The 20,960-nt window shown below is 36.7% G+C and overlaps 1 protein-coding gene and 2 non-coding genes across 4 annotated transcripts; all 3 read right to left on the bottom strand.

The window, feature by feature from the left end:
* Nucleotides 1-5,317: 5,317 nt before the first annotated feature.
* On the bottom strand, nucleotides 5,318-5,419 carry LOC116870617. The gene has a single exon (XR_004383263.1). It is a non-coding gene; the product is annotated as a U6 spliceosomal RNA (small nuclear RNA).
* A 3,029-nt stretch (nucleotides 5,420-8,448) lies between these two features.
* LOC116870622 lies at nucleotides 8,449-8,552 on the bottom strand. Its single transcript, XR_004383268.1, has one exon. It is a non-coding gene; the product is annotated as a U6 spliceosomal RNA (small nuclear RNA).
* A 1,986-nt stretch (nucleotides 8,553-10,538) lies between these two features.
* CENPW (centromere protein W) lies at nucleotides 10,539-19,420 on the bottom strand. Of its 2 annotated transcripts, none has more exons than XM_032862479.1 (3): nucleotides 19,147-19,418; nucleotides 12,671-12,784; nucleotides 10,539-10,687 (listed from the first exon to the last, which is right to left on the bottom strand). In XM_032862479.1, the coding sequence occupies exons 1-3, from the start codon at nucleotides 19,270-19,272 to the stop codon at nucleotides 10,661-10,663; spliced, it is 267 nt and encodes an 88-aa protein (XP_032718370.1). In that variant the 5' UTR covers nucleotides 19,273-19,418; the 3' UTR covers nucleotides 10,539-10,660. The 2 variants fall into 2 exon arrangements, with proteins under 2 accessions (XP_032718370.1, XP_032718369.1); XM_032862478.1 differs by lacking the exon at nucleotides 10,539-10,687 and adding an exon at nucleotides 10,694-11,016 and having other exon boundaries at nucleotides 19,147-19,420.
* Nucleotides 19,421-20,960: the final 1,540 nt, after the last annotated feature.

The raw sequence follows: 20,960 nt of genomic DNA, 5'->3' as shown, positions 1-20,960 counted from the left end.
AGCAAATATCATTCTGAGTGGGGAAAAACTTAGAGCTTTTCCCTGAAGGTCAGGAACATGGCAGGGCTGTCCACTATCACCACTGCTATTCAACATAGTACTAGAAGTCCTAGCCTCAGCAATCAGACAACAAAAAGAAATTAAAGGCATCTAAATAGGCAAAAAAGAAGTCAAACTATCACTCTTTGCAGATGATATGATACTTTATGTGGAAAACCCATAAGACTCCACTCCAAATCTGCTAGAACTTGTACAGGAATTCAGTAAAGTGTCAGGATATAAATTCAATGCCCAGAAATCAGTTGCATATCTATACACCAACAGCAGGACAGAATAAAGAGAAATTAAGGAGTCAATCCCATTTTCAACTGCACCCAAAACCATAAGATACCTAGGAATAAACCTAACCAAAGAGGCAAAGAATTTGTACTCAGAAAACTATAGAATACTCATGAAAGAAATTGAGGAAGACACAAAGAAATGGAAAAATGTTCCACGCTCATGGATTGGAAGAACAAATATTCTGAAAATGTCTATGCTACCTAGAGCAATCTACACATTTAATGCAATCCCTATCAAAATACCAGCAACTTTTTTCAAAGACATGGAACAAATAACCCTAAGATTTATATAGAGCCAGAAAAGACCCTGAATAACCAGAGGGATGTTAAAAAAGAAAACCAAAGTTGGCAACATCCTAATTCCAGACTTTGAGCTCTATTACAAAGCTGTCATCATCAAGACAGTATGGTACTGGCACAAAAACTGACACATAGATCAATGGAACAGAATAGAGAGCCCAGAAATAGACCCTCAACTCTATGGCCAACTAATCTTCAACAAAGCGGAAAAGAATGTCCAATGGAAAAAAGGTCTCTTCAAGAAGTGGTGCTGGGAAAATTGGACAGCCACATGCAGAAGAATGAAACTGGACCATTTCCTTACACCACACACAAAAATGGACTCAAAATGGATGAAAAATGTTAATGTGAGAGAGGAATCCATCAAAATCCTCGGGGAGAACACAGGCAGCAACGTCTTCGACCTCGGCTGCAGCTACTTCTTCCTAGAAGTATCGCCAAAGGCAAGGGAAGCAAGGGCAAAAATGAACAATTGGGTCTTTATCAAGATCAAAAGATTTTGCAAAGCAAGGTAAACAGTGAACAAAACTGGAAGACAACTGACAGAATGGGAGAAGACATTTGCAATTGACATATCAGATAAAGGGCTAGTACCCAAAATCTAGAAAGAACTTACCAAATTGAACACCCAAAGAACAAATAATCCAATCAAGAAATAGGCAGAAGACATGACCAGACATTTCTGCAAAGACAACGTCCAAGTGGCCAAGAGACACATTAAAAAGTGTTCCACATCACTTGGCATCAGGGAAATACAAATCAAAACCACAGTGAAATACCACCTCACACCAGTCAGAATGGCTAAAATTAATAAGCCAGGACAACAGATGTTGGCGAGGATGTGGAGAAAGGGGAACCCTCCTACACTGTTGGTGAGAATGCAAGCTGGTGCAGCCACTCTGAAAAACAGTATGGAATTTACTCAGAAAGTTGAAAATAGAGCTACCCTACGACCCAGCAATTGCACTACTAGGAATTTACCCTAAAGATACAAATATAGTGATCCAAAGGGGCATGTGCACCCCAATGTTTTTAGCAGAAACGTCCACAAAAAATATGGAAAGAGCCCAGATGTCCATCAACAGATGAATGGATAGGGAAGATAGATATTGAATATTGTAGTCATCAAAAAAAAAAACTCCACAAAATTTTGCCCTTTGCAACAAGTGGATGGAACAAGAGGGTATTACATTAAGCAAAACAAGTCAATCAGGGAAAGACAATTATATGATCTTACTGTTATAAGGAATTTGAGAACAAGACAGAGGATCATAGGGGAAAGAAGGGAAAATTGAAACAAGACCAAACCAGGGAGGGAGACAAACCATAAGAGACTCTTAATTTCAGGAAACGAACTGAGGGTTGCTGGAACAGAGCAGTGTGGGAGGGATGGAGTGGGTGGGTGATGGACACTGGGGAGGGTATGTGCTATGAATGCTGTGAATTGTGTAAGACTTACAAATCATAGACCTGTACCCCTGAAACAAATAATACATTTTATGTTTTAAAAAATCCTAAAAAACTAAATAAAATAATTTTAAAAGAACAAAACCCAGGTATATGCTAATTATAGGTTACACACTTTAAAGAAAAAGAATGTCTGAGAAATATAATGGAAAATAAATATCATACAAATACCACCTGAAGAAAACTCATAGTTAGTCAGACACAGGGAACTCTAAGACTCAAAAAAGAAAATCACACATAGATGGCAATATCTTAAGAAAACAAGGCAAATGGTTTTACACATAATAAAAGGAACATCTCAAAACTCTATCCATCACTATATCCAATCAGGAAAGTATTGCTTTAATGTAGCTAATATAAGTAAGGAGGAAACTGCAGCATGTCAATGGGTTTTATTTTTAATTATCAAGTTTTATTGATAATATTTAGAAATATTGGTTGGATACAAGATTATGACTACATGCCTCCAGAGGAATGATTTAAATAACAAATTAGTATCTATCCCCAGAGCAGGACAATTGATTTATCTACTTAATGGAAATTCTACCAACCATTTCTTATTGTCTGGATTTTGCTTAAATACCCAGAAGCTAGTATACTGCCATGTGTTTGTGTTTTTTTGTGTGTTTTGTTTTTTAATAATTTAATTTTTTATAAACATATAATGTATTATTAGCCCCAGGGGTACAGGTCTGTGAATTGCCAGGTTTACACACTTCACAGCACTCACCATAGCACATACATACCCTCCCCAATGTCCATCACCACACCACCCTCTCCCTACCCCTCTCCCCCTGGCAACCCTCAGTTTGTTTTGTGAGATTAAGAATCTCGTATGGTTTGTCTCCCTCCTGATCCCATCTTGTTTCATCCATTCTTTTCCTACCCCCCAAGTCCCCCACGTTGCATCTCCACTTCCTCACCCAAAGAACAAATAATCCAATCAAGAAATGGGCAGAGGACATGAACAGACATTTCTGCAAAGACATCCAGATGACCAACAGACACATGAAAAAGTGCTCCACATCACTTGGCATCAGGGAAATACAAATCAAAACCACAACGAGATACCTCACTCCAGTCAGAATGGCTAACATTAACAAGTCAGGAAATGACAGATGCTGGTGCAGATGCAGAGAAAGGGAAACACTCCCACATTATTGGTGGGAAGCTGGTGCAACCACTTTGGAAAACAGCATGGAGGTTCTTCAAAAAGTTGAAAATAGAGCTACCCTATGACCCAGCAATTGCACTACTGGGTATTTACCCTAAAGATACAAACATAGTGATCCGAAGGGGCTTGTGTACCTGAATGTTTATAGCAGCAATGTCCACAATAGCCAAACTATGGAAGGAACCTAGATGTCCATCAACAGATGAATGGATAAAGAAGAAGTGGTATAGATATACAATGAAATATTATGCAGCCATCAAAAGAAATGAAATCTTGCCAATTGCAACGACATGGATGGAACTAGAGGGCATTATGCTTAGTGAAATAAGTCAATCGGAGAAAGACAACTGCCATGTGTTTGTTAAACGAACAAGATGGGTAGATTTGAACCTAATATATTTGGGCAACCACAGATACACAATTAGCAAGAAAAGCAGCCTCTGGATTAGTAATCTGCCATTTGGCAAGTCCAGTTTAAGCAATATAGCCAGATTAAGAAAAGAATGATCTCAAACAGGGTCAAACTTTCTGTAAAGAGCCAGAAAGTAAGGGGTGCCTGGGTGGCTCAGTTGGTTAAACATCAGCTTAAGGCTCAGGTCATCATCAGAGTATTCCAGGATAGACCCTGGGGCTCCCTGCTCTGCAGAGAGTCTGCTTATCCTTGTGCCCCTCCCCCGACTCGTGCTCTTTCTCTCTCTCAAATATATAAAAGCTCTAAAAAGAGCACTAGATAGGAAATATTTTAGGCTTGCAAGACATATAGCATTTACTGCAACTAATCAACTGTAGCATATTTTGTTATCATGAAAGCAGTCATAGATAATAGGCACATGTGTGCCTATATTCCAATAGAGATTTATAAAACTTTTGATACAGTGCAATTGTTCTCAAAAGTGTAGTCTCTAGATGAACAAAATTAGCATCACCTGGGAACTTGATAGACATAGATTCTCAGTTCTACCCCAGATCTACTGATCAGAAACTGGAAGAGATTAGACACAGCAATCTATACTTTAAGCCCTCCAGGTGATTCTGAAGCTTAATAAAGCTTGAAAATCACTTATCTAGGGAGCACGGCATCATGAAACTCATCTCCAGCCATCTCCGTACTGAATGTCAAGATTCAAATACCAAAGAGAAGGACAACTAAACACCCATCCTTAGGTACTATGCCACCTTCATGTTCAGCAATCAAGGCCTAAATGTGTTTAAGGGATACAGTGGGAAGGAGAGTACATAGCCAAAAACAAGTTACTACATTACAGATGAGGAAACTGAGCCAACATTTAAATTACTTGTTTTAAGGTCTCACAGGCCCTCCTCAACATGCAAAACACAATTCACTTAGTCCAAAATTAGTTTTTTCCCTACCTCTGCCGGAACTCATATCCTAGATTCTCTTCATCGTTTCTAACTCAGGTGTGAGGGATGGGTGGCATATAACTACTTCAAGATACATTAGATAAGCCAATAAATTTCCCCTACTATTCTTCTATCTTCATTGTGTCTTGATTCTGGCTTTCTTCAATCTCTAACTCTCATTAACATGTTGAAGTTATATAGTTTACCAACATAGCAAAATTTCTACCTATAACAAAAGCATCTCAGAAGAGATGCTAAACCCACATAGACACCATCATTACCTCTATTCTTACTTCTACCAACTTCCCTCATCCCATCCCACTCTCCAGGCTGCACACACACCTCTTCTGGTCTTGTATTTTCCTGGCGGTTAGCAATATCATGGTCTGCAATGATGGGGGCAAAAACCCCCAAGTTTTTCCAAACACACAATGAGAATACCTACTATTTTGCTCTTCAATTGGAGAAGCTTAATCTTAGCCCACTCTTAGTTTTCATACTTGAAGGTTAGGGTGAGGTTAAAAAATTGCAAATAGAAGCCTAATATAAAGAATGTAAAAATAAGTCCAAATTATTTTCAAGTCTTTTTAGGAAGTAGTAGTGGGCCTAACTGCATTATGATGTTCATCTGCCACTATATAAGAAATAGGAAGGATGAGAAAATCTCATTTTTTAAAATATCTAATGATTCATGAATTTGCATATCATCCTTGAGTGGGGCCATACTAATCTTCTCTGTATTGTTCTAATTTTAATATGTGTACTCCCAAAGCAAACATAAGGGAAAAACTTGTTTTTAAAGTAACTTAAATATTAACTCTAAATATATTAGTTCTAGTTTCCTGGGTCCAAAAATTCCCTAATCTGGCTCTTAAAGTGAAGTCAAATGAAAAATAAGATCGATATTACATGTATTTATAGAACTCTTCAGCATGAATTACATATTCTAGTTGCATGTGTTTTCAAACTTAGACATTCTCATGGAAAATCTTAATATTTATCTATAATTTATCTTTAAACATAATTTTATATAAAATGTGTATTTACAAGCAAATAAGATGTTGAAATCTTTGCACATTAATGCTTTGTATTACATTCAACATAAATAAAGAATTCATGAAGTTTTCTGTTCAAGACTGACCACACACACACACACACACACACACACACACAGATTTTCTCTACTCAGAATCCATTAAAATAATAAAGCATTAAAGGATATAAGCCAAAATTGAAGAGATAAGATACAGATATTCAAGAGTTCAAGAAACTTCTAGATGCAAAGAGTACTGAGGTAGAGCCAAGGAAGTCACAGGTAACAAGAGAAGATGCTACAGCTAACCTGGCCAGGCAGAACTCTGGGGCTTCTCCTGAGTCCAGACAGCCATGTACAATGGAAGAAGATCTTGTAAGATAGGGCAATAACAAAATGATTAACTAGTGATCTATGTGTGGGATGGTTCATTTTCCAAAACTTTATCCCAGGGGGGGAAAAAAAAAGTATGGGGGTACAGATTTTTCTCTAAAGAAATTAAATAAATTACACAGAGGATTAGGTCACTAGAATGGATGTACATAGTATATGATAAACTCCACATATATGGATATAAATTCCATATCATCTCTATGGACATAAATTCTATATATGAGACTGAAAAGTAGAGAGAAAACAGACTACCTAGAAACTTGAGGCAAAAAACAAACAAAAACAGTGAGGAGTACCCTGGGCTTTCTCTCCAGTTCTATCCTAGACTGGATTATTAGAGAAGGAGGCAACTCAGAAACACCAATAAGCAGAGATGAGGGGGAAAACTGAAAAACACTCCAAAAAAAAACTACCTTCTATAAGCAAAAAACAAGGGGTATCCTAGCAAAACAGAAAATATTAGACAATAACCAATCTGTTCCAGCCAAATAGCACAGATAAAAACTGCAGCCTCCATTCCCCACCCCCTTCAGCAACCATCAAGCAGACAGCCCAGACTTTTATATTTGCAGAGACATAATGTAGCTTTTTAAATCCTGCTATTAGGGTGGTGTCAAAGACCAAGTGAGGAGGTAGTAATTTCATCCTGAGCCCAGAATTTCATCTTCAAAGAACTAGCAATGAGAAGGAATTTCATCATCTTATTGTTGGGCAGGGATCAGAAACCTGGAGAGGCAGAACTGTTACCACTCAGCAGTAATGAGGGTATACCCTCACAGTCAGTGAAGACCTCATAAGAAGTCTGGTATTTCACACTTATGCTGCAGTAAAAAAAAAAAAAAAAAAAAAAAAAACTCTTATAACTTCCCCATTGTGTGGTATTGGAGACTAGTCAAGTTGGGACTTTTCACCAATGCTCAAGGGTAACATGACTACCTTCCTACAACATCAGTGGAATACACGCAAATAGCAGTAATAAGGCGACTCCTCCCTCTCCCAACCAGGATGGTATCAGCAAAGACTCAGTGGGGAGCCTAAGCTCCCACCCTCTGCCCAGAAATAATAAGAGACAGCTCCTTCCTTCACCAATACTGACCATCAACAGAGGCTAAGTAGAGAACTTGGACTTCTATTCTCACCAGCAGTAACAAGGCAGTACCATGTTTTATCCACTAGAATGGTGCCCAAAAAGTCCTGTGATAGCACAAGATTTAAATAAGATCCAGTCTTGTAACATCCAAGTTTCAGGAAAAAATAGCACGCATAATACCAAGAATCAAGATGCAAATTTCATGATAAAAAACAAATTTCAACACCAAGATGGTACAGATTTTAGAATTATCAAAGATTTCAAAGCACCCATCATAAAAGTTGAGTAATTACAAACACACTTAATAAAAAAAAAAAAAGGAAGCCTCAGCAAATATACAGAAGTTATAAAGAAAAAGCAAATGGAATTTTAGAACTAAAAAGTTTAATAACTGGGAAAAAAATGAGACAACAGAATAGTGAAACAGAAGAAATAACCAGTGAACTAGAAGACAGAACATAGAAATTTCCTAATCGATGAGAAAATATACACCCCCCCCCCAAAAAAAGGGCCTCAGGAATTTATGGAACTTTAAAAAAAAAAAAAAATCTGATGTTTATGTCATTAGAGACCCAGAAGGGAAGACAGATGGGGCTAAAAGGTATTCAAAAAAATAATGACTGAAAATTTCCCAAATTTGGCAAAAACAAAGCAAACAAACAAACAAACAAAAACCAGATCCATAGCGTAATCCCCAAACAGGATATATGCAAAGACATCCATTCCACAGCACATCATATCAAACCTAAACAAAGACATAAAACAAAAATCTTGAAAGTAGCCAGAGAAACAATACACTACTTACAGATTTTTTTTCCATCAAGGAGCATGGAAGCCAAAAGGAAATGATAAAACATTTTTCAAGTACAAAGAACAGTCAAACCAGAATTATCTATCCAGTGAAAATATATTTCAGGAATGATGGGGAAATCAAGACATTCTCAGATGAAGGAAATGAAAATTTATCACCAGCAGCTCTACCCTAAAAGAATAACAAAAGGAAGTTCTCTAAACAAAAAGGAAACGACAAAAAGTGAAATCTATAAGACACTGATGAAGAAATCAAAGATGTAAATAAACAGAGACATTCTATACCCGTGGATTGGAAGCCTCAACAAAGTCATGATGCCAATTCTCCCCAAATTGATATACATGTTTAATGCAATTCCTATTAAAATTCTGGCAAGCTAAAATTTATATGGAAAGGCAAAGGAACTAGAAGAGCCAAAACAATTTTTTTCCTTACCAGTTTTCAACAAGCTTTTAAGTCTGTCTCAGATAGCCATTTTAAAACACAGAACACAAGAATCTGCATGTTATCCTTGTGCAGGGGCCATGCTAATCTTCTCTGCATGGTCCTGATTTTAGTATATGTGCTGCGGAAGCCAGCATGAGCCAAAACAATTATGAACAAGAATCACGTGAGAGGAATCACTCTGTCTGATTTCAAGACTGATTATATAGCCACAGTAATAAAAACTATGTGTTATTGGTGGAGACTGAGAAAAAGTAATGGAACAGAGAATTCAGGAATAGCCCCACAAGTACAACTAACAGATTTGTGACAAAAGTGCAAAAGATCTTCAATGGAGGAAATAGTCTTTTCAAACTAATGGTGCTGAAATAATATCCACAGACAAAAAAAATAAATCTTGACCTAAACCTCATACCTCATATAAAAACTGACTCAAAATAAATCAGACTTAATTATAAAACAAACTATAAAACTTGTAATATATAAAAAGAAAGGAAGAGAGAGAAACAGGGCAAATCTTCAGGACCAATGACTTGATTAAGAGTCCTCAAACATTACACCAATACCATGAAAGGGGGTAGGAGGACCAAATTAAGATGGACTTCATCTATTAAAAACTGTTGATCTTCACAAGACCCTGTTAAGAGGACAAAAGACAACAGGAAAAAATATATATATATCGCAAACCCCGTATCTGACAAATGACCCATCCTAGAATAATGAACTCTTAGAATTCAACACTGTAAAAACAAACAATCCAAATAAAAAAGTCAAAAGAAATGAAGAAACATTTTACCAAAGAGGAAAAATGGATGAGAAATATATATGAAATTATGTGCAACATCATTAGCCATTAGGGAAATGGAAGAAACCATGAGACACACTCTCATCAGAGCAGCTTAAAATAAAAAATAACAATAGCAAATGTTTATGAGAATGAGAATGTGAAGAAACTGGATCTCACATAAATTGCTAATGAGAATATAAATGGTACAGCCATTCTGCAAAACAGTTTGGTCATTTCTTTTTTAAAAAGTAAAGATAAACTTACCATTCAACCCAGCAATCACACTCCCAGGCATTTATCCCAGAGAAATGAGAACTTTTATCTGTATAAAAACTTGTACACATTCGTTCATAGAAGCTTTATTTATAATAGCCAAAAACTGGAAATAATCAAAATGCACTACAATGGGTGGACAGCTGCAGAAAGTGTAGTACATAAATACCAAGGGATATGACTCAGTAATAAAAAGGAACTGCTACACGCAACAACTTGGATGGATCTCAAGGAAGTTATGCTGAGTGGGGGAGGGGGAGACAAATCCCCAAAAGTCATTACCTGTATGATTCCATTTAAAATGATAAAATTATAGAGCTGGAGAAGAGATTAGTGGTTGCCAGGGCTTAGGGACTGGAGAGGAGGGGTGTCCATAGAAGGCTAAGTGTTAATTATTAAAGGACAGCATGATGGAGAACTTTCTGATGATGAATAATTCTGTATCTTGACTATAGTGGCTGTTACACAAATCTACACATGATAAAATGGTACAGAATTACACCTACACGGTGCTAATATCAAATTCCTGTTTTGAGTATTATAACTATTTAAGATGTAACCACTGGGGAATAAAAATAACTATCAGATAATACACAATAAACTTCTAAAGGATTCCTTAGGGGAAATGAAACACCCACCTATTAAATCTACTTAAAATAAGTCGGTTTGCTCTATTATTTTTTTGACTTGGAAGGAGAAGCAGGTTTTGAAAACACCTTGCTGATGTTTCTAGTTGAGAAAGGTCAATAATAGTGTAAAGCAAAAATTGCATTGCTTTTGCGACAGCATTAACTTTCTTCAGAAATTAAATTGATTCCATAGTTAATTGTAAATAAATCTAAATCCTTATAAACAATTCTAACACATCTCTTCAAACTACTTCATATGTAAAATATCATTTTTGTTATGTAAAACATTTGTAATATCAACAAAATGAAGTAAAATGAGGCTACTGAAACTGAATGAAACAATTTGTCAAAAAAAACATTTAAATAGTCCTGTTTTTGAGATATTCCAGTACCAGTAAAAAAAAAAAAAAAAAAACAAAAAACAAATACACACATCCCTCAACTAGTCAATATTTTAATAATAAACAATCTTAGCTGATACGTAAAAAGTGCTTTCACAGTCTGTTACCATCTAAAATAATACATCATATAATTTTCAAAATGTGTTCTTTGACTTCTAACCTCTGCTCTTCTTTAGAATTACCTGTGAGGGGGGAAAAAAATGAAGATTCATATTATACCCAAGGCAAATAAAACAGAATTCCTCGACAAAAAGTTCAATCATCTTATGTGCATAATATGCAAGAGTCTGAGTTTATAAAACCCAGTTTGGAAGGTGATTATGGAATGTTTTACTTTATAAATGGTCCTAGACTTCCCCCTAAACTAGTCCACTTCTCTCAAAAAATGTGAAACAAGCAATTCACAAAATCTGGTCTTATAGTAACTTCTGAATATCAATTTCTTCAAATGTAAACCAAAAGTACCCAGATTAGTGGTTCCCAACTTGAAGTTTGTAGACAATTTGGTAATCTAAGGAGTTAAATAATTTTCCAAAAGTCAAAATCCTATTATAAATCAGGCATCAACAACTATAAAGCAATACAAATCCATTGCAACACCAAATTTCTTATATTTGAGCTAGAATTCTATCAATTTAGAGACAAAGACTAGTCATCATATGCTAAAAAAAAACAAATTAGGTAGACAATTTTCAAAACATATAGCCCATGAGAAAATAAAATAAAACCAGATCTTTAGCTATAAAAGATCAGAAGCAGTAAACCAGAATATATCCAGAAATTTTTTAAAGAACAATAAATACACCTATAATAAAAACAAACCCTAAATTTAAAATACACACATATACTCTTCAAGCTCTTAGCCTTACTTTTACCTGCAGAAAAAAAATACTTACATTGCCTTTAATAGTCTAGAAACATATTGAAACATAAGCAAATTTGAAGCCCCTAAAAAAGTACTAGGGCATGCAATTTCTAGGCTTCCACAGAGACCTTCAAATAGGTCTATATCCCAGGCCAGTACTTGTACTTCTCTGGTTCTACATGTTAGCATGAGCACTACAAAATAAAGTACAACATACTCAAATTTGGTGAGTATATTATGTACCCAAATCTTTACTATGTTCAGTTAAACAGAGTTCAACAAATTTCTTTACCGCTGTTTTTCATAAACTTTCATAATTTTACATAACTATAGTTATATAAAGATGATGGCATTGTGGAAAACTGGATAAAAGACAGATGGGAACTCTATTATTTTTGCATCTTCTGTGAGACTATAATTATTTCAAAATTTAAAAAAATTAAACAAAAGTCCACAAAGTAGACTGTCAAAAATATGTATCTCTCCCACATCATCCACCAGTCAACCATGGTTGCCAATTTCTTACATATTATTTTAGAAACAAGCTCTCTATATAACATTGTGACTATCCAATTTCTCTGACCCCCCCCCAAAAATTTTTATGGTGGGCCATAAATTTGATTTCATTTAACATCAAATGAAAATAATCTTAGAGACATATTTAGAAAAAACTATCCTAGGTATCATATTCTTACATTATATAGAAATACCAGTAAGAAGCAACTTTCTCTGCTTATATAAATGATTTGATTCATAAGTCATTATGACTTATGACATATCATAAGGTACCTCAAAACAAGTAATTAGGAAAAATTAAAATGATCAAGAAGTTTTCATAAATTTCAAGGTGATAAGCCTTCTCAACTATGTATAGCCTACTATAAATCATACAGTTTAACAGCCAAACATTCATTTCCCTTAAGTAATGATAAAGCATTGGCCATGAATATTCCCATCAGAAATCCATAATATATACTATAGAAAAAGAAAATCTCCATAATTAAACCCATTAACATAAAAAGCCACACCTCCCCAGCTATAGGCAGCTGCCTATATTGCCCTGTACCTAGGTAACAGTTACACTGCCAGGGAAATAGCAGCTGACAACTGGTCAGCATTCTGGGCCTAATCCATGCCAATTCTGTTGTTAACTATACCAGGATGCCAGCATAACTGAGGTAGGGTGGGGAAGCCAAACATCAGTCAAAAAAGCTAAATAAGGAATCCAAAGCAGACAGAACTGATATACGAGATGATAATTTTTTAAGTTAATTCTTGCTCAAGAAAAGAAAGATTTTACCTTTGCTGCAGCCTGTACATGCTCCTTTTTAATGATTCCATACTTATTCTCAAAAGCATTCATTCTGGACTCTTCTGCTAACCGATGAACAAACAGTAAACAATTCAGATGCACCTTTAAGAGAAAATTCAAAAGAATTTTTATTTTTTTAAAGATTTTATTTATTCATTTATTTATTTGAGAGAGAGAGAGAGAATGAGGGAGAGAGCACAAGCAGGGGGAGAGGCAGGCAGAGGGAGAAGCAAGCTCTCCACTGAGCATGGAGCCTGACATGGCACTAGATCCCAGGACACTGGGATCATGACCTGAGCTGAAAGGCAGACACTTAGCTGACTAAGCCACCCAGGCACCCTCAAAAGGATTTTTAAACTCAAACACTGATGCTTTGAGTAATGATTTTTTAAAAGATTCCAAAATTTTTATTTTATTAATTTTTATTTTATTAATTCCAAAATATCTATTAGTGTGCTTAAGTCCATTCATTTTTATTTAAAGTAACACAGAATTCGATTTAATTTAAGTCCAATTTAAATTCCATACAAAAGAGACTTAGTATCAGGAATACATAAACCAAGACTATATATAAGGTTGACCAAAGTCCATAGACAATAACATTTTGTAAAGCATAATTACAAAGCTTAGGTAGGACTCTATTAAATAGCAAATATTCTTGCTTCCAACTCCAAATAAATTTAAATTTATAATGGAATTTCCCAAAAAATTTAAAAGCAAAACATCAAAAATGTGTAAGAATGATCATCTCATTCTACGAACCATGAGTTTAAGATTTTTTAACCAGGTATTTAATTTGAAACATCTGTTCAAAAACATGTTAGTAACTGGAATGTTAACCTTCCTGAAGTGAAAAGTATATGTATAAAGGTCAAGTTACTTGTCATCCAACATATCAAAATAATTATATCTACTATTAATCTTTGAGGCCCTTAAGAAATTAAAATAGATAATATAAGCAGATAAATAATATTAATTACTTGAGTACAATTAGAAAATATCCTTACTATATTGGTGATTGATATATTACACGTTCTTTGCAGTTAGAACAATACTCATCTAATATTCACTATGAAAACTACACACAACCACTTCCCCTCAGTTTACTAAACATTAAATAACTAGGTATTGTAGTGTTTTAAATTTAAATATTATGCAGAAATCTTTGGTGGATGGTTATAGATGTTTACGAATGTTTGAGTGATATCTGGAAAAAATAGGAGATAGGGAATTTAAGTTTAATAAGATAAAGAACCTATAGAAGGACATCTTCCTTTGGTACTTTCTTGATGCTGGTCTCCTTTAATTCTCACAAGAACTCTAGGGTAAAGCACCAATTCTGATTCTTTATGTAATACCATGTTATTCGATTCTTTTTTTTTATTAACATATAATATATTATTGGCTTCAAGGGTATAGGTCTGTAAATCATTAGTTTTACCTTCCCCAATGTCCATAACCCAGCCACCCTATCCTTCCTCCTAACTCCCCAGCAACCCTCAGTTTGTTTCCTGAGATTAAGAGTCTCTTATGGTTTGTCCCCTCCCGATCCCAACTTGTTTCATTTTTCCCTCTCCTACCTCCCACGACCCCCCACCCTGCCTCTCAAATTCCTCATATCAGAGAGATCATATGATAATTGTCTTTCTCTAACTGACTTATTTTGCTTAGCATAATACCCTCTAGTTCAATCCACATTGTTGCAAATGGCAAGATTTCAGGGTTTTTTTGATGGCTGCATAGTATTCCATTGTGTGTGTGTGTGTGTGTGTGTGTGTGTGTGTGTGTGTGTTTATACCACATATTCTTTATCCATTCATCTGTTGATGTACATCTAGGTTCTTTCCATAGTTTGGCTATTGTGGGCATTGCTGTTATAAACATTCGGGTGCATGTGCCAGAAAACTATAAAGTACTCATGAAAGAAATTGAGGAAGACACAAAGAAATGGAAAAATGTTCCATGCTCATGGATTGGAAGAACAAATATTCTGAAAATGTCTATGCTACCTAGAGCAATCTACACATTTAATGCAATCCTTATCAAAATACCATGAATTTTCTTCAAAGAAATGGAACAAATAATCCTAAAATTTATATGAAACAAGAAAAGACTCCAAAGAGCCAGAGGAATGTTGTAAAAGAAAACCAAAGTTGGTGGCATCACAATTTCAGACTCAAGCTCTATTACAAAGCTGTAATCAAGACAGTATGGTACTGGCACAAAAACTGACATATAGATCAATATTCAATTCTTTTTTAAACTTCCAATGACATCCCATTTCCTATTGCAGCAAAAACAGTATATAACATGGCGTAATTTCCTATTAATCTAGATTTCCTACTTCTAAAGATAAATAGCTTCCTGATATGCCCAAGATAAATTCCTTAATACTAAACCCCATTTGACTAGACTTTTCCAGTTTCATCTCTCAGCTTACAGTTCTATAGTAAGTCTTTTGAACTTATTTCTATATTCAAATAAAACCTTGCCTACAGGCATCCTACTAGTTTGTAAACGTCTCTGAACGTCCAACTGCCCCCAGTACGTAAGGTTTTGCACCCTGAACTTCCTACCACTGCACATACTATATACACCATGAAGCAATTTCTCACCTGTCCTCCTCAATGACATATAAGGGTAAGAACTATGTTTACCTTCCCCAACATTGTATCATCAGTGATCTCTAGTCCATGCACAATACATAGTAGGTAGTGAACAGTTATTGCATGAACAAAAGATTTCTCCATATCTCCCCAAATTAGGCAAAAAAATTTTTTAGCCATTCCCAAATAAACCACACCCACTGTTTTAGAGAACTGATGGATAATGGAGGTGAAAGTGTGGGGGGATGGGCAAAATGGGTTTAGAGGTGTTGGAGATACTGGCCTCCAGTTATAGAATGAATAAGCCATTGGAATGAGTAAGTAACGGGAATAAAAGGCACAGCTTAGGGAATATAGTCAATGTACTGTTACAACATTGAATGGTAGTGGTAGCTACACTTGTGATGAGCACACCATACAAACTTGAATGACTATGTTATGCATCAACTATACTTCAATTTTGAAAAAATGAAAAGCAAAAATGAAAAGGGAAAAAACAAAAAACCCACACTGTTTTGAGACTTGGTTCACCCTATTAATCTACATGGAAAGTCTTTTCCTCTTCTTAAGTATGAGCCATAGATACTGAGACAAATTAATATTACTCTGTCACAGAATTTTTTTTAAGCAACCTAATCCTCTCCCATAAAATAGTTAATTGAGTGGTGCCACTCAAATGTACTAAGGTTATTTGGGTTTGGTTTTGTTTTGTTTTAAGATTTGTTTATTTTAGAGAGAGAGCTTATGGGAGGGCAGAGAGAGGCAGGAGAGAATCTCAAGCAGACTCCCTTTTGAGCATAGAGCCTTAAGCATGGCCTGACCTCATGACCCTGACATCACAGCCTGAGCTGAAATCAAGAGTTGGAAGCTCAATCATCTGAGCCACCCAGGTACCCCTGCACTAAGGTTTAAATTAAATATCAAAACAAAAGCAAATTTTAAAGTATTCAGCTAGACATTCAAACTTGAAAAAGCCCATTCCATCAAAAATTTACCTGAAAAAAAAATCACCTTGCTTGAAAGGTAAATCAAAACATAATTTACAAAGAAATATCCATTCCTTAACAGTCAATTTGGCCAATTGATCAAAACACTGAGCCAGTCTGATTTCCCCCTCCCTTCATCATAGGACATTTGAATTTTGCATAAACCGTAAGCATCCAGAGATTTCCTCAGTGAGAAATCTGAAAACCCACTGAGCCATGAGAAAGCTGAACAATTTATACAGATTAATAGATGTGCTCCCCAGTATTGGCCCTGGGGATATACAACCAAATAAAGCATACAATAAAACAAAAAACTGGTGCAAAAGAACTATGAAATAACACAAAGAAATTAAGAGGAAAGTATGAGAAATAACAATAAATCCACATTAGTTACTATACATTCCCAACATTATTTGTACACTCATAACATTCAAAGTATTACGCCGAACATTAGAAATACAAAAAATCCCCAATTCAAAGTTTCCATCCAATGAGGGAACCAAACCCATATGAAATTAATGACAACTGTGTGACAATAGATGATAAAGTTGGTCCTAAAATTAAGGAAGACTCAGGAAGTGGCTAGCATTTGAACTGGATTTTGAAATTGGAGTCTGCCAAGTGGAGTACAATGAGGTAATCTTCAGGCAGAAGAAATGCAATATAACAAAAGCCAGCATAAAAGTAAATTAGTTTTGTATTAAAGATAATGGGAGACACAAAAAGGAGATCTATATGGTTCCTTCCTCTCAAGAAGCTGCGTACCACACTGGGAGACACAACGACATATGAAACTTACAGAATAGTGTCAGAGTCTCAATAGTTTAATTGTATGATGTAATTCTTATATTGCTATCAAAGTTCAGAAAAAAGAGATCAAAACAGAATGCCCTAATTGTAGAAAAGTTTATGGATGATGTGGGACACTTGTTGGGTAAGATTACGAAGTGTCAAAGGTAAGAAGAAAACCGTAAGCAGAAAGCCATAATCAAAGAAACCAGGGTGATGCATGCCATATACAAGACAGTGAGAGAACCAGTGCAAGCCAAAGACAAGCATACAACCCAGGAATAGATGCCAACAAAAAGAACTTCCTTTCCCCTACCACACCCCAACTCCCTTTTCCCACACCATGAAACCCAATCCCACTCCACGAGAGAGCCCAGGTATCCATGGGTCACTTGAGGCAGACAGATATGATGTGGGAGGACTCTACTTGAGAAATTTCTGCCAAACAATCTGTACCAGCTGTTAATCTCCTAGATATTCCTGAGCAGGTACACCTCCTCCCCATTTAGAACCCAAGCTCCAATGAAAACTCCAGAATAAATTCCTGAAAATGTTCTGCAGATCAATTTCACTTATCCAGTTCACTTATGTTACCTTTATCACCATTAGGTGAGGCATTCAAAACAGTAGGTACAGGTTGACCCTTGAAAACATTTTTTTTTTAAATAAATACAGTACTGTAAATGCATTTTTCTCTTTCTTATGATTTTCTTAACATTTTCTTTTCTCTATCTTATGCTATTGTAAGAATACAGTATATGTTTACAAAATATGTGTTAACAACTGTTTTATGTTATCAGTAAGGCTCTGGTCAACAATAAGCTATCAGTTAAGTTCTTGGGAAGCCAAAAGTTATACATGGATTTTCAACTGTGGCAGGTTAGAGGTGTCACTCAAGGGTTGTTCAAGGATCAACTATATTGTCTTTCCTTACAGGGTCTAAGAAAAGAAGGGCAGGAGACAGTAGAAGAGGTACACTTGCAAGAAAGCTGCTTGGGCTTCAGAGACCAAATAACGGAAAAGTAAAGACAATTCTATAGTAGTGTAGCAAAAAGGGAAATGCTGCACTTGCAGGCAACAGATGGGAAGGCCGTAGTGAACTTGGGGAGGCTGTAGAGAAGAGAGTTGGAAAAACTCACTGTAGTTTAAGAACAGATGGATGATGCATTTGAAGACATTCTCGAGGCCCTGTGCCCTGGCTACCAACAATTCTTTACCTTGACTTCCTGGAAATTAGGTGCCAACTTATAAATGGCTCCTTTATTCAAAAATCTGTTCTGACAAAAGGGAGGCGGAGCCTCTTATGGTTTAAACCTAGGGAAAGAGTGTTTATTCTGCTAGAGAAACATATGTTCCAGGCACTCAACATAAAAACTCCGAATTTATTTCAACACAGAAATATACAGTGGTTTGGCTATGGCTATTAAGTGAGCATTATGCTGCAGGAATTCTGAGTCAGATTAACAAGTCTTCGTGGTTTGCCTTGAATACTCAACTAACAGCTGCTCTATTTGTCTAGGAAAATGAATGCACAGTTGAAAGCATACCACTTACAAGTAAACTTGAATCAGGGTTCTTTAATAACTAAGCTACAGTACATGAAATAGGGAAATATGTTTGCTTAACAACGTAAAAAAGGGAGAAAGGCAAAGGAGGCACACACGTAAAAGGCCTGTCAGTAATGCCTTTTACAATCGTTCAATAAATACGACCCTGGCTGAATTCCAAAATTTACTTTTTTTAACTGTATCTTTCGCAAGTACACTAAGCGCAGTACCAGACTACGCCCTGGGAAAGCCATAAGCAAGAAGTGAACGTTAGTTTTCCCCCTAAGATGATGTGGCTAATAGCCTCCCGTAAAAAAGGTCCGGATACCTACATTTCAGAGGAGGACCCCAGGCAACTAAGCGTCAGGAATATGAACTGACGGGTGCGGCGAGGACAAACCTGCCTCGTCATCACAGGCCTTAAACGTAGGCCTGACGGAGCTGGACTCGCTAGGGGTGACGAAATAAAAGCTGGGGTTAATTTCCTCTATCTCTCTCTTGCTCCATTCCCAACCAAAGAATGGACAGAATCTCACCAGTAAGTCGCTACTTGTCTCTAGACGAAGGTGAGGCTTCTGTCGCTTGAAGACGCGCTTAAGAAAGCCCCGGGGAGCCTTCCGTTTTATATACTTTCTCTGGGAGACTGTGGTCGAGAACGCCATTCTCTCCCTCGGGCACCAGCCTCCTTAGCTTCCGAGATCCTCCCGGGACTGCACAGGAATTCACCCTGGAGTGAAGAGCAGGAACCACTCAGCCGCTACGCGGCTTCTTCAGGCCCCCAAACCCCGGCCCAAACGTTTGAATCAGCCGCCGAAAGAGCGCGCCCGGCGCTAGGTAGTGACGTCAACGGGGTGCAAGCCCCGCCCCTGGAATGCCGGCTGTTCAGGGAAACACCCTGGGTAGGCGTTCTGTGACTTCCTTAAAGGTCGAGGCTTCCTTTAATCGCTATTTGTGTTTTACCTGCGCTTTGGTACAGTTCTCCTGTGTTTCTCCTGTGTTTCACAGGTCTGTTGAAAAACTGTGGAAAATGTTGGCATGCCAAGGTAGTTACACTTATTCTATATACTGAGCCTAATACCTATACTAAGAAATAGATGAATAGAAGATTGTGATATTTTATCAGGATTCCTAAAGATTCAATGCCTTCCTAGCAGGGCATGACTTTCTAATATTAATAGCTAACAATTTACACTTTTACGTAATTTCACTTCATCTTACTTGAGGTCTTCTCATGATTCTAGCTTTTTTGTTTTTGTTTTTGTTTTTTTACAAATGCTGCTCCCTTTCATGTTAAGTTCCCTGCACTTAATCTTGCGATTACTTCAGATATAGTTTAAATGCTACCTCTTTGAAATCCTTGCTATTTCCCCCAAATAATTAACTTTGCTATCTTCTGTGCTATCAGTACAAGTAGTCCCTAAACTTCACTGTGATCAGAAGAAGCACCACTGGCGGCGGGGGGGGGGGGGGGGGGGTGCGGTATTCCATAGCTATGTATGGGACTTGAAAATTTGCATTTCTAACAAATAGGTCATGTTGGCGCTGCTAGTTTGAGGACCACCCTGAGATCACTGTGATGTTCACTGTAATTATCTCTAATACTATACCTGTGGTAATTATTGTGATTTCAATATCCACACCGATGATCCTTCCACCATCTGGTCTCCCATTTCGAAGACCTCCTCTCTGCCAGTGATATCTTTCACCCTATCAGCCACTCACACCTGCAGTTATACACTAGGGCTTGTTGCTACCAAACACCATACCCTTCCATATTCTCAATTACTTGTCTCACTCTTCAACCTCATCTATCTTTTCAAATCACTCCTTCCAATGTTACAAATCCAATAATTCTTAGATGTCACTTAGATGGGATAGCAGTCTCTTTCTATCCTTAGCAGGCCGCCAGCCCTTCTGTACTCATTCTCCCTCCTGTGGTCCATTGTCCATTATTAGAATATTCCCTTGCATTTCTCCTCAGCTCTCTAGCCATCTCCAGCTAATTCTCTTCCCTAATCAGATGTGCATATCCAATTCTCTACTGGACTGGAATTTTAAATCATCTTAAATTTCACATATCCAAAATTAGCTCTTGATTGGCCCCTATATCCCAAACCTGCTCCTTACACCAACTTCCCTACTACAGTTGATGGTACTTCCATTTTTCCAATTAATCAAGCCAAAATTTTGGAATCATCCTTGAGTCCCCTCTTTTTCTCACCCCACACTCAATCTTTCATCAAATTTTGTCAGCTCTATTTACAGTCTCTGATCACTTTTGGCCAAGTCACCATCGTTTCTCACTTGGATTATTGCCAACACCCTCCTGACTGTGCCTCAGCCTGTTTCT

The sequence above is a fragment of the Lontra canadensis genome, unplaced genomic scaffold (genome assembly GCF_010015895.1).
Source record: "Lontra canadensis isolate GAN:19392208 unplaced genomic scaffold, GSC_riverotter_1.0 scaffold23, whole genome shotgun sequence".
Classification (NCBI taxonomy): Eukaryota; Metazoa; Chordata; class Mammalia; order Carnivora; family Mustelidae; genus Lontra; species Lontra canadensis.
This window is presented reverse-complemented; position numbering and strand designations above follow the sequence as displayed.

What these genes read in the sequence shown, in the direction of transcription:
- CENPW (XM_032862478.1), bottom strand. Translation starts at nt 19,272, where the DNA reads ATGGCGTTCTCGACCACAGTCTCCCAGAGAAAGTATATAAAACGGAAG. An exon ending in AGACAAGTAGCGACTTACTG is followed by an intron (nt 12,785 to 19,146) that starts GTGAGATTCTGT and finishes TTTCTCTTAAAG; the next exon opens with GTGCATCTGAATTGTTTACT. An exon ending in ATGTACAGGCTGCAGCAAAG is followed by an intron (nt 11,017 to 12,670) that starts GTAAAATCTTTC and finishes TTAACTCCTTAG; the next exon opens with ATTACCAAATTGTCTACAAA.